Source organism: Paramisgurnus dabryanus, chromosome 12, assembly GCF_030506205.2.
Source record: "Paramisgurnus dabryanus chromosome 12, PD_genome_1.1, whole genome shotgun sequence".
NCBI lineage: Eukaryota > Metazoa > Chordata > Actinopteri > Cypriniformes > Cobitidae > Paramisgurnus > Paramisgurnus dabryanus.
In genome coordinates this window covers 1,720,033-1,738,383 of record NC_133348.1, presented here as the reverse complement: position 1 = coordinate 1,738,383, position 18,351 = coordinate 1,720,033, and the positions used below count along the sequence as shown (strand labels likewise).

The following is an 18,351-nucleotide window of genomic DNA, read 5'->3' as shown; positions in this document are numbered from 1 at the left end:
ATTGCATTCATTGCATTTGAATCTCTAAAAAGCAGCAATAATAACTAATAAAGTTAATATTTGAATAATAAGTATCCTTAGAGGCTAAATTCTGCGGTCGAAATTAAGATATATTAGATTACCTCACCAGATTATGGGAGTAATGCTTGTTTCTGTTTTGGGGAAGGAAGAGAATTGCGGGTTCCTGGTCATCTTATAAAGCAAAGCCATTTACATAGTTTAAAGGAAAACACCACCGTTTTTCAATATTTTACTATGTTCTTACCTCAGCTTAGACGAATTAACGCAGTAACATCATCACCCCTGACTACTCCCTCTCTTGCTCAAACTTCTCTTAATATTACTGCGCCCGAGGTCGAAGTGCTCTTCCGCCATACAATATAGTTCTCATTTTTTATTTGCTTAAAAAAATCGCCACGTTTTATTTTGTGCCACCATACTTACTCATGTAACCACTCATGTAACAGTCTTTAAATAGGGAAAACATGGAAGTGTTTGGTGGCTTCTAAATTCATCCCTGTTTGGATCCTAAGGAATGAATGGGGCTAGGCTAAATGCTAACGCATTTACAACGCGCTGTACAAAGATTAAGTGCACGCATTGAATAAAGATAGGTATGTATTAATTTGTCTAAGTTGAGGTAAGAACATAGTAAAATATTGAAGAACGGTGGTGTTTTCCTTTAATTTTTTTCATATATTTGCATGTACTACTCTGTATCTACAGTAAAGCTGCTTTGCTACAATGTAAAATTGTGAAAAATGCTATAGACAAAAGTGCTAATTTCGTCTATGCTGAGGTAAGAACATAGGAAAATATTCAAAAATGGTGGTGTTTTCCTTTAAGCATAATGTAGTTGTGTATTTGTTTTAAAAAGCTAAGGACCATTTTTGGACGCAATTAAGGCCTAGTCCATACATCCACGTATTTTTATAAAGTTTTACCTTCCCTCGACAAAAAATAATCTTTGCATCCGCACGAACACGCAAAAACCCGGTATGAAGCGCTGTCAATAGCATGCCAAACAACAGATGGAGATATATCCCTAATCGTAAAGCCATGTTGGCCAATCAAAAACCATTGCAGAGGTTCCCCTCAGCACGTCACTGGCCAAAAACTAACGACAAAGGCTACACGAAAAAGTCTGCAACCAGAGTTTCTATAAATCTTTTCCCTAGGAGGAGTTTTCAAAAGTTTGATTTCATTCACCTGACACTGCGTTTGCGAGTGGACAAACAGCCATAGCCCATAAAAGACGTTACGGTTTTGAAAATACCCATATATGTTTGGGTAGGGCCTTACACCCCATTCAGACCGTCAGCGACTAGCAATAGCAGAGCGACGCAATCTCATTTCAATAGAAGCTTGGCAAATTTTAGCGAGACAAGCAAAAGTGACCATTGGTGAACAGATGGACGTGTCCAGCGACACAAGAAACCTAAAAGTTTAACTTCATGCAAATGATGAGTGAATTTTTGGAGCGACTATCAATGGGAGTGAAGCAATGAAGTTCATGTCATCCTTCTCTTGTCAGTTACTGGAGTAGATGGTACTCATTTGTTAATGCCCACCTGTCAAAATGTACCAGCATAAATATTTGGTTTTTCGGAACGGTCACACAACTTTACAGAATGTAAGATTAAATTTGACACATGAGTTGATTACTTTTTGCCTTGTCCAGATGGATAATGTAATATTTTTTTCAATGAGTTTTATGCTGCAGGTGAAATTCTTTGTCGGGCTAGTTAAATCCAATTAATTTTTTTGCAAGCCATCTGTATAACGTTTTGTTATTTTGATTTGTTACTTTGTGTGCATTTCATGTCAAGTCGGGAAAACAACTTGCCTTCTTTAAGCTTCTACAAGAAAACTTTTTTGTAAACAGATGTATGCATGAAAGTCCTCTTGTGCTATGCCCTGCTGTGTGAAGCAAGTAAACATTAAAAGTCAAAGGGCATATGGAGTCCTGTAATGAGCTACAGAGAAGACTTCACCTCAAGACTCCGTAAACAGACCTCTCTCACCTGCACAATGCTGCATTGATCCATTAGGCGAGCATATCACGTCGGAGATTTGTTTTGTGTTTGTGCCAAGCATTTATGCTGCAGACTTGTTTTTCTCAATGCTTGAAATCTGTTCTTGACAAATTCAGATTCAGACCCTTTACTGTTTTCCCAATGACAGGTTAAGCTAGTGAGTTGAATGACCTTGGATGTTAAAATGTGTTTCTTACACAGACTTGTAAATAAAGATGTTGGAAAGATGGTAACATCATATAATATGTCAGTCTTCCGACTCAATTTCCAACTTATGGCCATCAGCCAGATGCCTTGCTGTTTATTACTCTTAGGGGGCTTGCACACCAAACTTTTAAACGCGGCTGAAAATGCCTGGAGGACGCCGAATGTCAGCTGTTTTTCAGCTGAGCGCTTTGGTAGATGTGATACCTCAGCTGTGGGCCGGGTGGTTGCTGTGGTAATGTCCCGCCCCTTCTCCACTGTAATTGGACGGCCGTGTGAGAACTGACATTGACGAGCGGAGCTTTTCACCCAAAGTTGAATATTTTTCAACTGTCGGCGCTCAGCGGTGAGTGCGGGAAAACCGCTAGCTGTTAGCTTTTTTGAAAAACGCAGAGCTTGGAAACAATTGAATACATGCTCTGGCCGCGGGCGTAAATGCTTTGGTGTGCATGCACTCTTAGGGTGTTTTCACACTAGCACTGTTTAGGTAGGCCCAAATGAGCTTTCGGTCTGAATAAGGTTTGTTTGGGTTGGTGTGAACACAACAGCTGCACACTGGTGCGCACTAAATGCCCACTGCGAGACCGCTTGAAATAGGTGGTCTCGGAGGGACTGTTGCCAAACTCTGGTAAAACCCATTGTGTGAACGCTGCTCGATCTCGGGCCGAATCAAATACAGGAAGTTCTCGACATGTTTGAGCCACTGGGCCTTTGTCGTGACATGAACCGGGTGTTATATTGTGGGTTAATAACAAACAGAGCAATCTTGATTGGTTGCAGAGATTCGCTGTCTCCTAGAGGTTTGAGCTGATGATTTCATAAATGCACAGCTGTCCTCCACACACAAAAATAGTGACATTTATATCCATATCTTGCTAGCTTCACTCTTCGTGTCAGGCTGGTTGTCATGGAAACACCTGGGGGGGTGGTCATAGGGGTCAGAGCTGTAAGAGACCAATAACAGCGCTGAGAGTTGTCAATTGTGTATGGTGTGGCCTTTCGACAATGGTAAAAACAACATATGTGAACACGAAACGCACTTAGTGAAAAATGATACAATGTTATCTGGTGCGCTCCAACATGTGTGAAAACCCCCTTAGTGACCTGAACACTGCTGATGGTTCATTTCAGAAATTATAATTTCCAGTCGTCTGGTATACAGCAGTGGTTCTCAAACTGGGGGTCGTGAGATATTGCCAGTGGGGCCCCAGTTTTCTTTCTTACATAGTATTTTTGTTTTGTTTCTGTACAAATATTTAAAAACATTTAAGTAAGATGCATTTTCTTGATGAGCAAAATGACCTAAATATACAAAAAATATACAATTTAATGAGCAAAAAATATACAATTTAGGGGAGTTTGTGCTTAAAACAAGTAAAAAAAAAATCTGTCAATGGGGTAAAAAACATTTTTTTCTTAAACACTTAATTCATTCACTGTCATTAATCCATTGACAGATTTTTTGGTTGTTTTAAGCACAAATTCAATTAAATTGTATATTTTTTGTCTGAAAACTAGACTTATTTTCTTATTTGAAAATAAGTCTATTTTCAAGACTTTTTTGCGCATCAAAAAATAAATAACATTTTTTAGATATTTTAAGTTTTAGAATGTTATATGTCATAAATTGTCTTTTGGGGGGTATGCACAATACACAAGGGGGGCAGCACACCTAAAACGTTTGAGAACCACTGGGTGGGGTATGCGCAATACACAAGGGGGGCAGCACACCTAAAACGTTTGAGAACCACTGGTATACAGTATAATGTCTTTATTAACTCTAGCTGTCCTTTCCATGTGTCTTACAACCATCGCCCAGTGTTACTGTCTCTACGATCTGCTTTTTCTTTCTGTTTTGGTGCCAGTCCAGTGCAATAAACATTATTTATACGATTTCATGATCAATTTAAATGTTTATTTCATGTTTATTCTCCTTCCACAGGCCCCCCGATGCCAAGACAGACCCCTCAGGTGCAGAATGGCCCAACACCAGAAGAACTGGAAATGCAGAGAAGGTAAATGACAATGTTTCCAATACTAAGGATATGCATTTGTCTTTTTTTCATTTCGATTAATACATAGGCCTGAAGAACGAGTACTCGATTAACTGGGGGCGGGGCAATCAAATGGGGGGCGTATACGTCATTGTGAAAATGAAAATATTTTTATTAAAAGCACTCAAAAAAAAACTTAATTTTGGAAGAAACTATGACAGAAAAATGAACACATACTAGATTATCAATGAAATAAATGTTTTTTTAACAGAAACCACTAACAGGAAAAGCTGCGTGATGAAATGAAACTAAAGGGTTAATAAACACAAACTGATGCGCTTTCCTTATGACACACTCTACATAATATTAAGCCTTATATACAACATGCATCCATCTGCACAAAATGCAAGACTTAAACTAAGTTATTTACTGGAGAGAAAGTTTAAATCCCGCTGTGGATGTGCACAATAACAGCGCGCTTTGAAACACGTCCAGCCAAAGCTCAAGCTTCATAACATTAACCAGCTTTTGCTATCATTTTAACAATTAGCTGTGTCGTCCTCTCACCTGTTCTCAGTCAAGATATGCTCGTATCACTCTTGGTATCTCTTGACATTTGATGTTTAAATATGAGATGAAATGAGGGAACTTGTGATGGCGCTGTACATTTTGCATCTGACTGACTGTGTTTTCATCCTACCGAAGTGAATCCCAAAATCACGGCATAATTTTAAACCATAGTGCCTTAGTGATGTGAAGTGTGTTTAGGCTTCACATAATTGCGCGGAGTGGCGGGTTGCAGCGGCGCATATGCATGGACTTTATCTGTTTGTTTTTGAATCATGCATGTTAACGTTCATGCATTACTGATGTCATACGCCAGTCTGCGTAGCTCAACACAAGGTCAAACACGCACCCTGACATCCAAATAACCACAAAAAAAAAAAATAAGCCCACATAATCATCGTTTTCGTGATCTATCATCGATGCCACGTTCGAGTACTCAAGCAATCGAGTGCCCATCCCTATCAATACCTTTTTGTAACTTAAGGTAAAAACGATTTCTTTCATCTCAGTTTAACGGGCAGAGACAACTATAAGCTGGTCATTGTATGCTGATATTTCAGCGAAATTTGCACAAACTTGCTATCCAGATGTTCCTCTGTTTGTTTGAGTATCTGACACTGCAGCAATGGTTTTACCGCTGATGCAAGTTTGGACTGGGTTATTCCAAAGATATTGGATATAACAAGAGTGGGCACTGCTATTACTATGAACAGGTGACAATGCAACACTCAATATGGCTGCTCTGGCGACGGAAGTCGAGCCTTCAAGTTAAAGAACCAATCATCAACCGATAAACACTGACGATTCTTTGACTTTTCAGAGTCGCTTGAGGTGCTCTCCAAGCTGTGCTAGGAGCACAGATTGTGCTGCATTGGTATGCTAATGTCTGTTGGACTACAAGTTCACTTAATTTCCAACTTTTAAGCACTGAATTCACTTTTTCATCAACATGTTTTTATAAGGATTTCTTTGGACTTCAAAGGAGGTTGTTACTCAGGCAGGTCTTGTTAATGAAAAGCTTTTCTGCAGTCAGTTCCCAAAGGAAGCAGCAGTCAAGGTTAGTGCTACTTGAGTAGAATATATGATGAAAATTACAGCTTGCTTGAAAGTTTGAAGGTTTTCCTTCCAAAAACTTTTTTGGCTTTAGTAACGCTATTAGATACAACACTGTTGATGTGTTGTTAGGAGGATAATACTTATTGAAGTGAGAGAGATACATTTAAATTTCATACATTAGATTCATTAAGCATAGGCTTTTATCCAAAACGACTTGGAGTTGAGGAATACAACAAACGATTAGTCTAATAAAGGCGATAAAAGCAGGAAGTGCCAGTAATGGAAAGTTTCAGTCACAACAGCCAGTTAGTTTAAAGCAGTACACAGAGAGATTAAAGAAAGAGAGACATATATACAAGATACAAAAGAAACATTTTTATAAAAAGTATTTCATATGTTTATGTATGATTTACCGAATTGGCTCTTGGTGCTAAATGGCACTAAAAGTGGTTCACTGGCTCGTAATTATATGGGAACCATTTTTTGTGCTAAACATCGCCTACAGTATGTAGAACCTATGTAGCACCATATTGTGCAATGTGGAACCATATTGGTGCAATAGTCATACTTTAGTACCACTTATGATTCTACAGAACTGCTATATAGGTGCTTTGTAGCCCTAAAAATGGTTCCCCTATATTTAAGAGCTTTTGGTACTATTTAGCACTATTTTTTTTAGAGTGTAGGCAAAAATTTAGCTAAACATTGTCTCCTATTTTCCGGCTCTGGTCTGCGTTGTACATCCTGCATAACAAACATTGTTTGGATGGCAGGGTGCAGCAGTTTTATAGATGAGCTCCACAGGATAGTAAAGCATCTCAGAAGAGGACTTGATTTCAGATAGCTCCTAAATCACTGGAGATTTATGCTAACTGGCATTAACAGGTTTTTAAGGGCGGTGATAGCAGGGGCTGTCCCTTAAAGGGATAGTTCATTGAAAAATAAATTAGTTATATATTATTTTTCCTCAGAAAGCTATTACTATTCTTTTTGAAGCATAAAAACCTTTGTATCGTGATTGCATTAAAATTTTTTACAATCATTCGTCAAAATTTCTCCTGTTGCCAGCAAGTAGTAACTCTGAACGTTTCTCCAAAAGTGATATTCAAAATAGCTTTTACTTCAAGTGACTCACAGTTTGACTGCGTTTCGTATTCCACTTGTAGTAAAGGGCACAGAGGCTCATGAATTTATGCGTTAAAAAATTGCCTTTGTCACAAATCATTCGGTAATGTTAAGTGCCGTTTCAACACAAGCCACAGAGGCCCACATTTGGACCCAGTTTCAGGATAAGCTGATCTGGAAACATTCAATTGGAGCCCATTTTTAACATAAGGTTGCTTACATGCTAGAGAGTTTTCTGACTAAGTATTTGACGGAGAGGAGTGTTTAAGTTGCATTTTGAGTAGGTTATAAATCAAGTGGGAATAGAATGAATTGATATCAATGCACAATTGCAAGTGTCCGCCTCAAAATGTCACTGGTCAACAATTGGTTATCCAAGAGTGTTGCAACAAATGCCATCCATCCATCTATTTGTCTTTCTGTCTGTCTTGTCTCAACTATCCATATATATCATCTGTCTCGTCTGTCTGTCCGTCTATCTCATCTGTCTGTAACTCCCATCTGTCTATCTTTCTGATCTTTCTGTCTATTTCGTCTATCCCATCGGTCTGTCTATCTCATTTATTTATCCATTTTTCTCTCTGTATATCTGTCTCATCTTGTCTATCCCATCTTTCTATCTGTCTGTCTCGTTCATTCTATCTGCCTGTGTGTCTATGAGCACACTCATGTTATACCTAATCCAAACCGTGCCCAAGCGCGATGGTCCAATGTTATATCTGTCTGTCTATCTGTTCCATCTATCTATTTGTCTGACTGTCTCATCTATCCTATTTAACCATCTGTTTTGTCTGTCTGTCTGTCCATCTAATCTGTCCCACCTGTCTGTCTGTCTGTCTATCCAATATATTTATCTATATGTATCTATGTTTTCATCACCCATCCATCCATCCATGTCTGCTTGTCTGTCTATCCATCCATCCATCCATCTATGTCTGCATGTCTGTCTATCCATTAATTTATTTGTCGGTCTGTTTGTTTGTCTATCTATCTCATCTATCTACCTATATATCTGTCTATCTATCTGTCTGTCTGTCTTTCTTTTTTATGTCTCTCTGTCTGTCTGTCTGTCTCCCGTCTGTCTGTCTATCTTATCTATGCATTTTTATAGCCACCTGACTGCATATCTGTCTGTCTGTACCTTCTGTCTGTCTGTACCGTCTGTCTGTCTGTCTGTACCGTTTGTCTGTCTGGAACTTCTGTCTGGAACTTCTGTCTGTCTGTACCGTCTGTCTGTCTGTCTGTCTGTACTGTCTGTCTGTACCTTCTGTCTGTCTTTCTGTCTGTCTGTCTGTACCTTCTGTCTGTCTGTACCGTCTATCCATCTGTCTGTCTGTACCTTCTATCCATCTACCTGTCTTTCTGGTCTGTCTGTCTTTTTTATGTCTCTCTGTCTGTCTGTCTGTCTGTCTATCTATCTGTCTGTCTTCCGTCTGTCTGTCTCCCGTCTGTCTGTCTCCTGTCTGTCTGTCTGTCTATCTTATCTATGCATTTTTATAGCCACCTGACTGCATATCTGTCTGTCTGTCTGTCTGTACCTTCTGTCTGTCTGTACCTTCTGTCTGTCTGTACCGTCTGTCTGTCTGTACCGTCTGTTTGTCTGGAACTTCTGTCTGTACCGTCTGTCTGTCTGTCTGTCTGTACTGTCTGTCTGTACCTTTTGTCTGTCTGTCTGTCTGTCTGTACCTTTTGTCTGTCTGTCTGTCTGTCTGTACCTTCTGTCTGTCTGTCTGTACCGTCTATCCATCTGTCTGTCTGTACCTTCTATCCATCTACCTGTCTTTCTTGTCTGTCTGTCTGTCTGTCTCCCATCTGTCTGTCTCCCATCTGTCTGTCTATCTTATCTATGCATTTTTATAGCCACCTGACTGCATATCTGTCTGTCTGTACCTTCTGTCTGTCTGTACCGTCTGTACCGTCTGTCTGTCTGTACCGTCTGTCTGTCTGTCTGGAACTTCTGTCTGGACCATATGTCTGTCTGGAACTTCTGTCTGGACCATATGTCTGTCTGTACCATATGTCTGTCTGTACCGTCTGTCTGTCTGTACCTTCTGTCTGTCTATCTGTACCCTCTGTCTGTCTGTCTGTACCTTCTGTCTGTCTGTCTGTCTGTCTGTCTTTCTGTCTGTACCGTCTATCCATCTGTCTGTCTGTACCTTCTATCCATCTACCTGTCTTTCTCAACTATCCATATATATCATCTATCTTGTCTGTCTGTCTCATCTGTCCCATCTGTCTATGTTTCTGTCTGTCTGTCTGTCTGTCTGTCTGTCTGTCTGTCTGTCTGTCTGTCTGTCTGTCCGTCCGTCCGTCCGTCCGTCCGTCTGTCTGTCTATCTATCTATCCATCTTTATAGCTGCCTGTCTGCATGTCTGTCTGTCTGTCTGTCTATCTTATCTATCCATCTACATCTATCTCTGTCTGGCTGTTTGTCTATCCCTTCTAACCATCTGTCTCAACTATCCATATATATTGTCTGTCTATACCATCTGTCTGTCTGTCTATACCATCTGTCTGTCTGTCTATCTCATCTGTCTGTGTATTTCGTCTATCCCATCTGTCCGTCTGTCTATCTCATTTATTTATCCAAATTTCTCTCTGTATATCTGTGTCATCTCATCTATCCCACATTTCTATCTCTATCTATTTATTTTATCTGCCTGTGTGTCTGCATGTCTGTCTGTCTGTCTCTCTATTCTATCCATCTTTATAGATATCTCTGTCTGGTTGTCTGTCTATCCCTTCTATCCATCTACCTGTCTGTCTCAACTATCCATATATATCATCTATCTTGTATGTCTGTCTATCTCATCTGTCTGTGTATTTTGTCTATCTCACCTATCCCATCTATCAATCTATTTATTTTTTGTCTGTCTGTCTGTTGTCTGTCTAATCTATCCATCTATTTATCCATCTGTTTGTCTATCCCACCCATCAATCCAGCCCATCCATCTATTCATCTGTCCATCTTTCTAAAATGACTTTTTGTTATATATTTAGCACTCTTTCATTAGCACAATTTGTTATGACAGCTTGCTGTGTCTCAGCTGTTACACTAAGTTTGCACCGTCAGACTTTCTCATATCTCAGTTCCTCTCATCCTAATAACACGGGTCTTTCTTAAGACCGCTAGTCATTCAAGCAATTCACCGACTAGTCGGTTTTCTAAGATACTATCCTGTTAAGGACGTCAAAAGAGTCATTCATACATTCTAACAGTTTGTGATCATCAGCCAGCCAGGTGCCATAGTGTGTGTATATATAGTGGAAATGTTCCTTATTAGGACATATTCCCCTGTCTGTGAAAGATCATCCAGAAAGCGGAGGTCTCACATTCTCTGAAAGAATGTCTTTGAGTGCGTGTAATAGAGCTGGCCTCCTGCCGCCCACCGACCGCTGCGTGCCGGCCCACAGCCATATTTAGCAATTGCAGTCAATGGAACTGGGTGCATGCTTAGCATCTGATGTAATCTCGTGATGCAAACCTGATACAATGTCGACCAGTCCTTGCTGAGATAGAGAGGAGCCGAAAGGAATGAGTGGCAGGTTGCTCGCAATCATTTATAAACATCCAACAGGCCTTCTGCTTGCTGTCAGGAGACGAATTGGGTAGTTTTGTCAGACGGGCCTAAGGACCATGATGGTGTCAATGAATTCCAGGGCATGCTAAAGATAAAAGTAAATTAAAGGTCACATACTCAAATATTTACAGGTGCTGAGAGGAATGTATGTACAAACCAAAAAAGTGAATATGTGTATCGCACTACTCGCTCTAGTTTACTTGCGGGGTTATTTGTTTTTCGCGTCACTCGCGCAAATGAAAACAATGCTTTCCTACATTTTCTTATACAACCGGGTGCTCTTCGCTGATTGTCTTGCACGACAATGCATCATGCGAATTACTTTTCATTTTGCTGTAATCACATTACCCAATTTGCGTAATCTGCGTTGTCCGGTGCAAATTCGCGTCACAAAAGTAGTGAATATGTGTGTCGCACTACTCGCTCTAGTTTACTTGCGGGGTTATTTGTTTTTCGCGTCACTCGCGCAAATGAAAACAATGCTTTCCTACATTTTCTTATACAACCAGGCACTCTTCGCTGATTGGCTTGCATGACAATGCATCATGCGAATTACTTTTCATTTTGCTGTAATCACATCACCCAATTTGCGTAATCTGCGTTGTCCAGTGCAAATTCGCGTCACAAAAGTAGTGAATATGTGTATCGCACTACTCGCTCTAGTTTACTTGCGGGGTTATTTGTTTTTCGCGTCACTCGCGCAAATGAAAACAATGCTTTCCTACATTTTCTTATACAACTGGGTGTTCTTCGCTGATTGGCTTGCATGACAATGCATCATGCGAATTACTTTTCATTTTGCTGTAATCACATCACCCAATTTGCGTAATCTGCGCTTTCCAGTGCAAATTCGCGTCACAAAAGTAGTGAATATGTGTATCGCACTACTCGCTCTAGTTTACTTGCGGGGTTATTTGTTTTTCGCGTCACTCGCGCAAATGAAAACAATGCTTTCCTACATTTTCTTATACAACTGGGTGTTCTTCGCTGATTGGCTTGCATGACAATGCATCATGCGAATTACTTTTCATTTTGCTGTAATCACATCACCCAATTTGCGTAATCTGCGCTGTCCAGTGCAAATTCGCGTCACAAAAGTAGTTAATATGTGTGTCGCACTACTCGCTCTAGTTTACTTGCGGGGTTATTTGTTTTTCGCGTCACTCGCGCAAATGAAAACAATGCTTTCCTAAATTTTCTTATACAACCGGGCACTCTTCGCTGATTGGCTTGCACGACAATGCATCATGCGAATTACTCTTCATTTTGCTGTAATCATGACGCCCAATTTGTGTAATCTGTGTCACGCAGTGCGAATTCGCATCTGTTTGTGTTTGCATTGACTATGTATATAACCTTCTTGTGCAAATTTTTGCTTTAGCTTTTGGTGTGTACATAGCATTAGACTAATTGTGCGTATACACCAGACGCGAATGAAGTGAATAAATTGCGCGTAATTAGACTCTTGTACATTTGAGTTACCTCGCATCATTTGTGCATGAAATTGTGTCATTTGCATATGGAATTTGTGTCGCGTGTGCGCGTGAAATTTGCGGCAGGCGCGCGTGAAATTTGCGGCAGGCGCGCCTGAAATTTGCGGCATTCGCATGTGGATTATCCTTTCAAATTTCGATTTTTCAACTCTCGTTAGGCGGGTTTGAATGCCTAAAGCGTTATTCATGCAGTCTCATTGTCTATCACATCTTTGAATTGACTTAACATGTAAATCACTCGCGCTTGACTTTTTATAAGGTACCAAAAATTAAGATCTATAACAAATAATGTCTATGGCTAAAGAAAAAATATATTTTTGCTATATTGCCTAAACTTATAGCATCTAGTATGCAAATATTTAAATATCACTCAAATATGGCATTGTCTTGTTGGATACCATTAAGATACACAGACAGAAAAGTGAAATTTGACACTTAATATGGAAACTTTAAGTGGACTCGTCTCTCGTTCTGATCTTGTTTCTACCCACCAGTGGTTTCACATCTGAATTCCTTTAGTATGTGTCAGTGTCCATTTTTGTGTGTTTGGATGAAAGAACCATTATGTTTGAAATTAAAGACCAAGAATGTGTTTCTTCTCCTGAAGCAATTTTGGGTTTAACTTTTTTCTAAATTGTATTGTTTCTGTCTTAATTTTGGTGCATTTTAGTGCACACATGTTTTGAATTAGTGGTTCGAGCACTTCTGGAAACTTGAAACTGATGGAAATGATAGAACATGTTCGAAAGACCTCAAAAATGATTTTGTGGGATATTAGGCAATGAGAAATAAATGTTTGGTTATCTCTTCGACGCCAGGACAAACCAGATTATGGTTTCCAAAGGATTTTCTTGACATAATTTATTGCTGATTGTTATATTCGTTGCCACTTCTTTACACATCAGTACAATAATGCACTCAGATCATTCAGCATCCATATCCAGATGTCTGTCATTTCTTAATGTTAATTCTGTTCCCACAGAAATACAAGCCCACATCCTGTGTATTTGTCATGTAGTACATTTGGATATCATTTTTTTTCTCTCTGATCGAACAAGTCTGTGTTTAAGTACACCATTGAGCTGGGCCTAACTAAGTTAACATTTTGATTGAGGCTTTTTAAGTTCACCTAACATGCAAAGACTTTCATTTAGTCATACTTTGTTTGCTTCACACTGTTAGATAAATTCATAATATTTGTACAGATATACTTGTCATGTGGTACTAATATGTATCTTTGAGAGAGTGATATTTCTCTTTGAAGTACTAATATTCAGTCTTTGGTACCAACATGTACCTTTTGAGGTGCTAATATGAACTCTTTAGGTGCAAAGCTGTACTTTTTGAGAGGGTACAGCCCCAGTGATAGCTGGGGTACAAATTTGGACTTTTATGTATTCTTAAGATGACAGTATATGATTATATTGTACAGTTTACTGTTCCTTTTGAAAGACACCATATTGGTTAGCTTTAACCAAAACTGTTTTGATCGATAATGGCCTTTTTCTAATTTTTTTTTATTTTCCCCAATATTCATGTTGTGATCTTTTGGATGAATTTTTAAACTCTGATATTCTTATATTCAAAATGTTTCATACAATATACTTGATAAAGAAATAAGGTTTTATTTTCACCATCATTATGTAGCATGATTTTTAGGGCTGCATAATGATTAATCACGATTAACCGTTTGCAGAATAAAAGTTTTTGTTTACATCATATATGTGTGTGTACTGTGTATAATACTCATGCATAAATAAATACACATACATGTAGATATTTAAGGCGTATTTACATGTGTAAATACATTTTTATATTTATAAATAATTTATATTATAAATAAATATTTAATCTATAAATATTTTTTTCTTAAAATTATACATGCATGTGTGTATATTTATTTATACATAATTATTATACACAGTACACACACACATATGATGTAAACAAAAACTTTTATTCTGCAAACGATTAATCATGATTAATCGTTATGCAGCCCTAATGATTTTATGCAGAAAACAGTAAATGACTTTATCTGGGTTTTCACAAACAGGGTCACATATGATCAGGTCCCTTCTAAGTCGAATCCTATTTGGCTCTTTTTCATTAACAATATGAAAAAGGTATTTTGATGGCTTTGAGAATGTAATAGTATGCAATGTGGTAAACAAACGTCACAAGGTGAGTTACACACAAAAGTTTAATGCGTAGCGTATATGAGTGTTTAATACCTATGAACAAATGAGCAAAAGTAATATGTGATGCTTGCACACTACTTAAAATTTCGTACAGCTTAATTTTTTCACGTCTAACATAGTATTTTTACAAACATGTTTTTACCTTCACCCTTTTTAAATTCAATGAAGTCCTACAGGCTTTAGAAAGTGTTGTAGTAAGTTGTTGGAAGATGTTCTGAATCAGGCTGAAAGCCGCCTACATTCACTTAGCTACTGTTGCCTTGGTAACTGATGTAAGGAAAGAAGACGCCAATAAATGGATGTGCTGCATGTTTGCCTTTTTTAAGCCTTCAATCCATACAGAAAGGTGGGGATGTTTGTGCACAAAAGTAAGCAAATTTGGTCTCTACGTCATCGTTTTCTACATTTCAGTGTCCAAAGTCTATCTCGGGTCTCCAGTGTGTCTCGTTTTTAGGGCTGTATTAAGATGCGTGGAACGCATCACAAGTGAAAGACAACAAATAAGGTTTAAATGTGGTGTACAACATTTTGAGTTTATCCAAAACTAGGGCTGGGTATTTGCAAGGGCCGATACGATAAATATCACAATGCAATGACCATGATGCAATGTATCACAATACGATACAATGCGTTGCATGTTGCAATACATTGCAATATTTTTTTTTTTATGTAAAAAAAGAGCTGATTTTTTTAAGCCAAAGTGCTTCCACACGTCGGCTTTGAAAGCTGCAGGCGTTTTAAATTTGTTTTGCCATTTTCTCATTCCCGCTAACTTCTGAGACATTGGCCGAATGGTCATATATGACAGATAACGGAACAGCGACAACTATAGCAGCGATAAATGGGATTTGTTAGGTTTTTAAAATATCAATAGTAGAAATTGAAATATATATATACTATTGTGGAAAAATGTATCACGATAGTTAGCTGTATCAATATTTTTGCACATCCCTATCGAAAACGCATTCGGCCGAATTGCTTTTGTGGTGTAGATGCTCATGTGGTCACGTGTGTTCGAACAGCCACAAAAGACCACCTATTGATCTAATGTGTGATGTAAAGAGCATAAGGTTTATCCATTGGTGCTGACTTATAGCGCAAACCCAGTGTTCGGTGCGGTCTTTAGACTATTATCAATAAAACTAAAGCAGATGCTCTTCGCCTTTTTCATTTTAGTTTAGTTTTCCGAGCGTGTGAAAGTTGTGCGAACTTATTTTTATCAATTGCTCTAAAATATAAGAGAAAGATCTTACATATACACTTATAAAACTATGTGTAGCATTTTCACCAAAAACACAACAACGCATTGATACTCTGACATAATATTAGCTTCAACATTTCTCCTGCACGTTTTTTAGATGCCTTTACATTTGGTATTAAGATGTGTTTTCATCGATTGGATCACAAGTGGTTGAATGTTATTTGAACAGCCATACAATGTTTTACGTCTTTTCTAACTTCTAGCGTGAACACACAACATACAGCGCTATCTTTAAACTCCCGCTCGTGTTTAAATGACAGCAGAGAGACTCGCCCACAGTCTCCACAGACCATCCCCTCAAAGTATTCAGGACAGAAGTGATCGAAAGTGGACAAAAGAGACGGATTTGGATACCAGGTGTATGAAGAGAATGTGTCTCTCTCGTCAACTTGTGATCCGATCGATGATAACACATCTTAATACAAAGTGTAAACAGCCCCATAATGACAGAGGGGCTGTTTACACTTGGTATTAAGATGTGTTTTCAACAATCAGATCACAAGTGGACGAGAGCGACACATTACGTTTACACCTGGTATTTAAATCCGTCTCTTTTGTCCACTTTCGACCGCATCTGTCCTGAATACTGTGAGGGGGTGGTCTGTGAGACGGTGGGTGAGTCTCTCTGCTGTCATTCAAACCCAAGCGGGAGTAATTATGAGTTTATATGGACGCAAACTAATATTATGTCGGAGTCCACTGCTTGTTTAGCAAGTATACATGCTGCACAGTGTTTTGTACGTTTATATGTTAGAGCTTTCTCTGAATTTTCAGCGCAATTGATGAAATAGGATCGCGCAACTTTCACACGCTTTCAAAACGAAACTACGGAGATCAGCCGCTTTAGATTTATCAATGAAAGGCTAAAAATAGCGCTTTTCACCGTATGTTCACGCCAGAAGTCAAAAAAAGACGTAAAACTTGTGCTTAATACCTCAGATTAGATAAAAGGGCAGAGAGAAGGCGGTCGCGTGTGGCTGTTCGAACACATTCAACCACATGTGTTCCGCAACTCCAAAGCGATCCAATCGAAAGTGGTTTCGACTACCTCTGGATGTGGTTGAAAGTGGTCAAAAGTGGATGAGCTCAAAACGTTTTGAACACCGTTTACACCTGGCATTAACGTCATCCACTTATGATCCGATCGACGAAAACGCATGTTAATGCCAAGTGTAAACAGCCTCAAAGTTATCAGGACAGAGGCGGTCGAAAGTGGACAAAAAAGACTGATTAAAACACCAGGTGTGAACGGTCATGCGTTTCTCACGTTCACTTGTTAACCATTAACACGCAGGTGTAAACGGAGCCTTTGATCAGAAAATTTCTGTAAAATTGGTATAGAGACTTCTGTGTGAACACAAACGCCTTTAGGATGTTCTAGGATAGCTTCCATTAAGAGATCCTAGTAACATTGCCGTAACATTCACACATAGAATAAGAATGCACACATAGATTCCATAAAATCATTGACAGTGTAAATAAACCAAAAATCTAACGCGTTTTCAATGTATTTTCCGTAATCTCTAGTAAAAAGGGCTTATGCTACCTAGGTACCTAGTAGAAGTGCTTAAGACTTCCCCAAAACATGAAATTAATCCCAATGATGCCACATTCACTGCAGTGGAACCAAAAAAATGCACCGTACCTTTGAGGGCCCACCATTTCTGTCTATGTTCAAACAATAAGAAAGGGTTTATTACATAATAGCACAGGAATGTTGAAGAACCAGGGTACATGATTCTCAGAAGATGATGATCTAAAAAGGGTGATGCATAGGAAAAAATGTTTTAAGTCAATAAAAAGCCAAGCTATGCCTTAAGTGTACCAGCCACGTTGGTGAACCCCACAGCCCCATATTTTGGCCCCTTCCATAGTTTCTAATTTTAAGTGCTCGTTATTTCAGAATGTTATGATCTCGTATGCCAGGGAATGTGTATGCCTCATAAAGTGCTCAACAGAAATGCTGTGAACTGCAATCCGGGTGTCCCTCCTATTTAAAAAAGGAGCGAACACACTCGATCCCATAAGTTTTTTTCCTTGAGGCCCGTTTGGTTTAAAGCATTTATTTCGTGTTTATTTTCGTAACCTGTAACTGCTGCGAAAACAAGAAGCCCTTGATATTACGGCGACCTCTTCACCTCACACCTCAAAGGCCGGTGGGATTGCATTGCTGTTGCATCATGCACCGTTAACTGCATCTGACCCATGTTTCGAGATCACCCACCCCAACCAGTGTCTTAAATTAAACATAGGCCTCAAATGTCCATTTTTACATCATGCCTTTTTAATGTTCTGCCAGCGCCTCTATAGGGAGCCTGTTAGTACCCGACTTACAACTGGCTCCGATGTGGCTGTCGTGGTCTATGGGGGTAGTGTATTAATGCGGTCGTGAACAAGCTTTCCTCTGCTCTTTAATTACATCTCTGAGCATGTCTCGGGCTCAGTAGGGATTTGGAGGAAGTGGGACATGCTTTCAGCAATCCACGCCTCAACAGGATTTCATAATGGAGCGGTTCACTATACATCCACTGGGAAACAAGGTATACAGGACGACTAAATTAAGCAAACATGCAAAATTCGGGCAGTAGACCAAGCACGTGGAAGTTCCTTTTAGGAGGACCGGTATGATACTATGGCCCTTGTGGATTCTCACAGTATCAAAGTTTTACCGTAGCGTAGTTGGAACAGGATTGCGTTTGCAGCTCAAAAGTTTATGGGTTTAATTCACAAGGAACGATTATGCAAGGACTAGAGCTAAGCTATATTAGGACATTTAAAGGCAGGGTGCATGATCTCTGAAAGCCAATGTTGATATTTAAAATCACCTTAACAAACA

General features: G+C 39.1%; 1 protein-coding gene across 9 annotated transcripts in view; it reads left to right on the top strand.

Annotated features, from left to right (window-relative positions):
- enah (ENAH actin regulator) overlaps window positions 1-18,351 on the top strand; it is a 121,653-nt gene that overhangs the window by 81,924 nt on the left and 21,378 nt on the right. For all 9 annotated transcript variants that reach the window (XM_065256110.2, XM_065256109.2, XM_065256112.2 and 6 more), the window contains one exon: window positions 4,183-4,255. In XM_065256110.2, coding sequence (XP_065112182.2) covers window positions 4,183-4,255 — 73 coding nt within the window. The remainder of the gene's footprint in view (window positions 1-4,182; window positions 4,256-18,351) is intronic.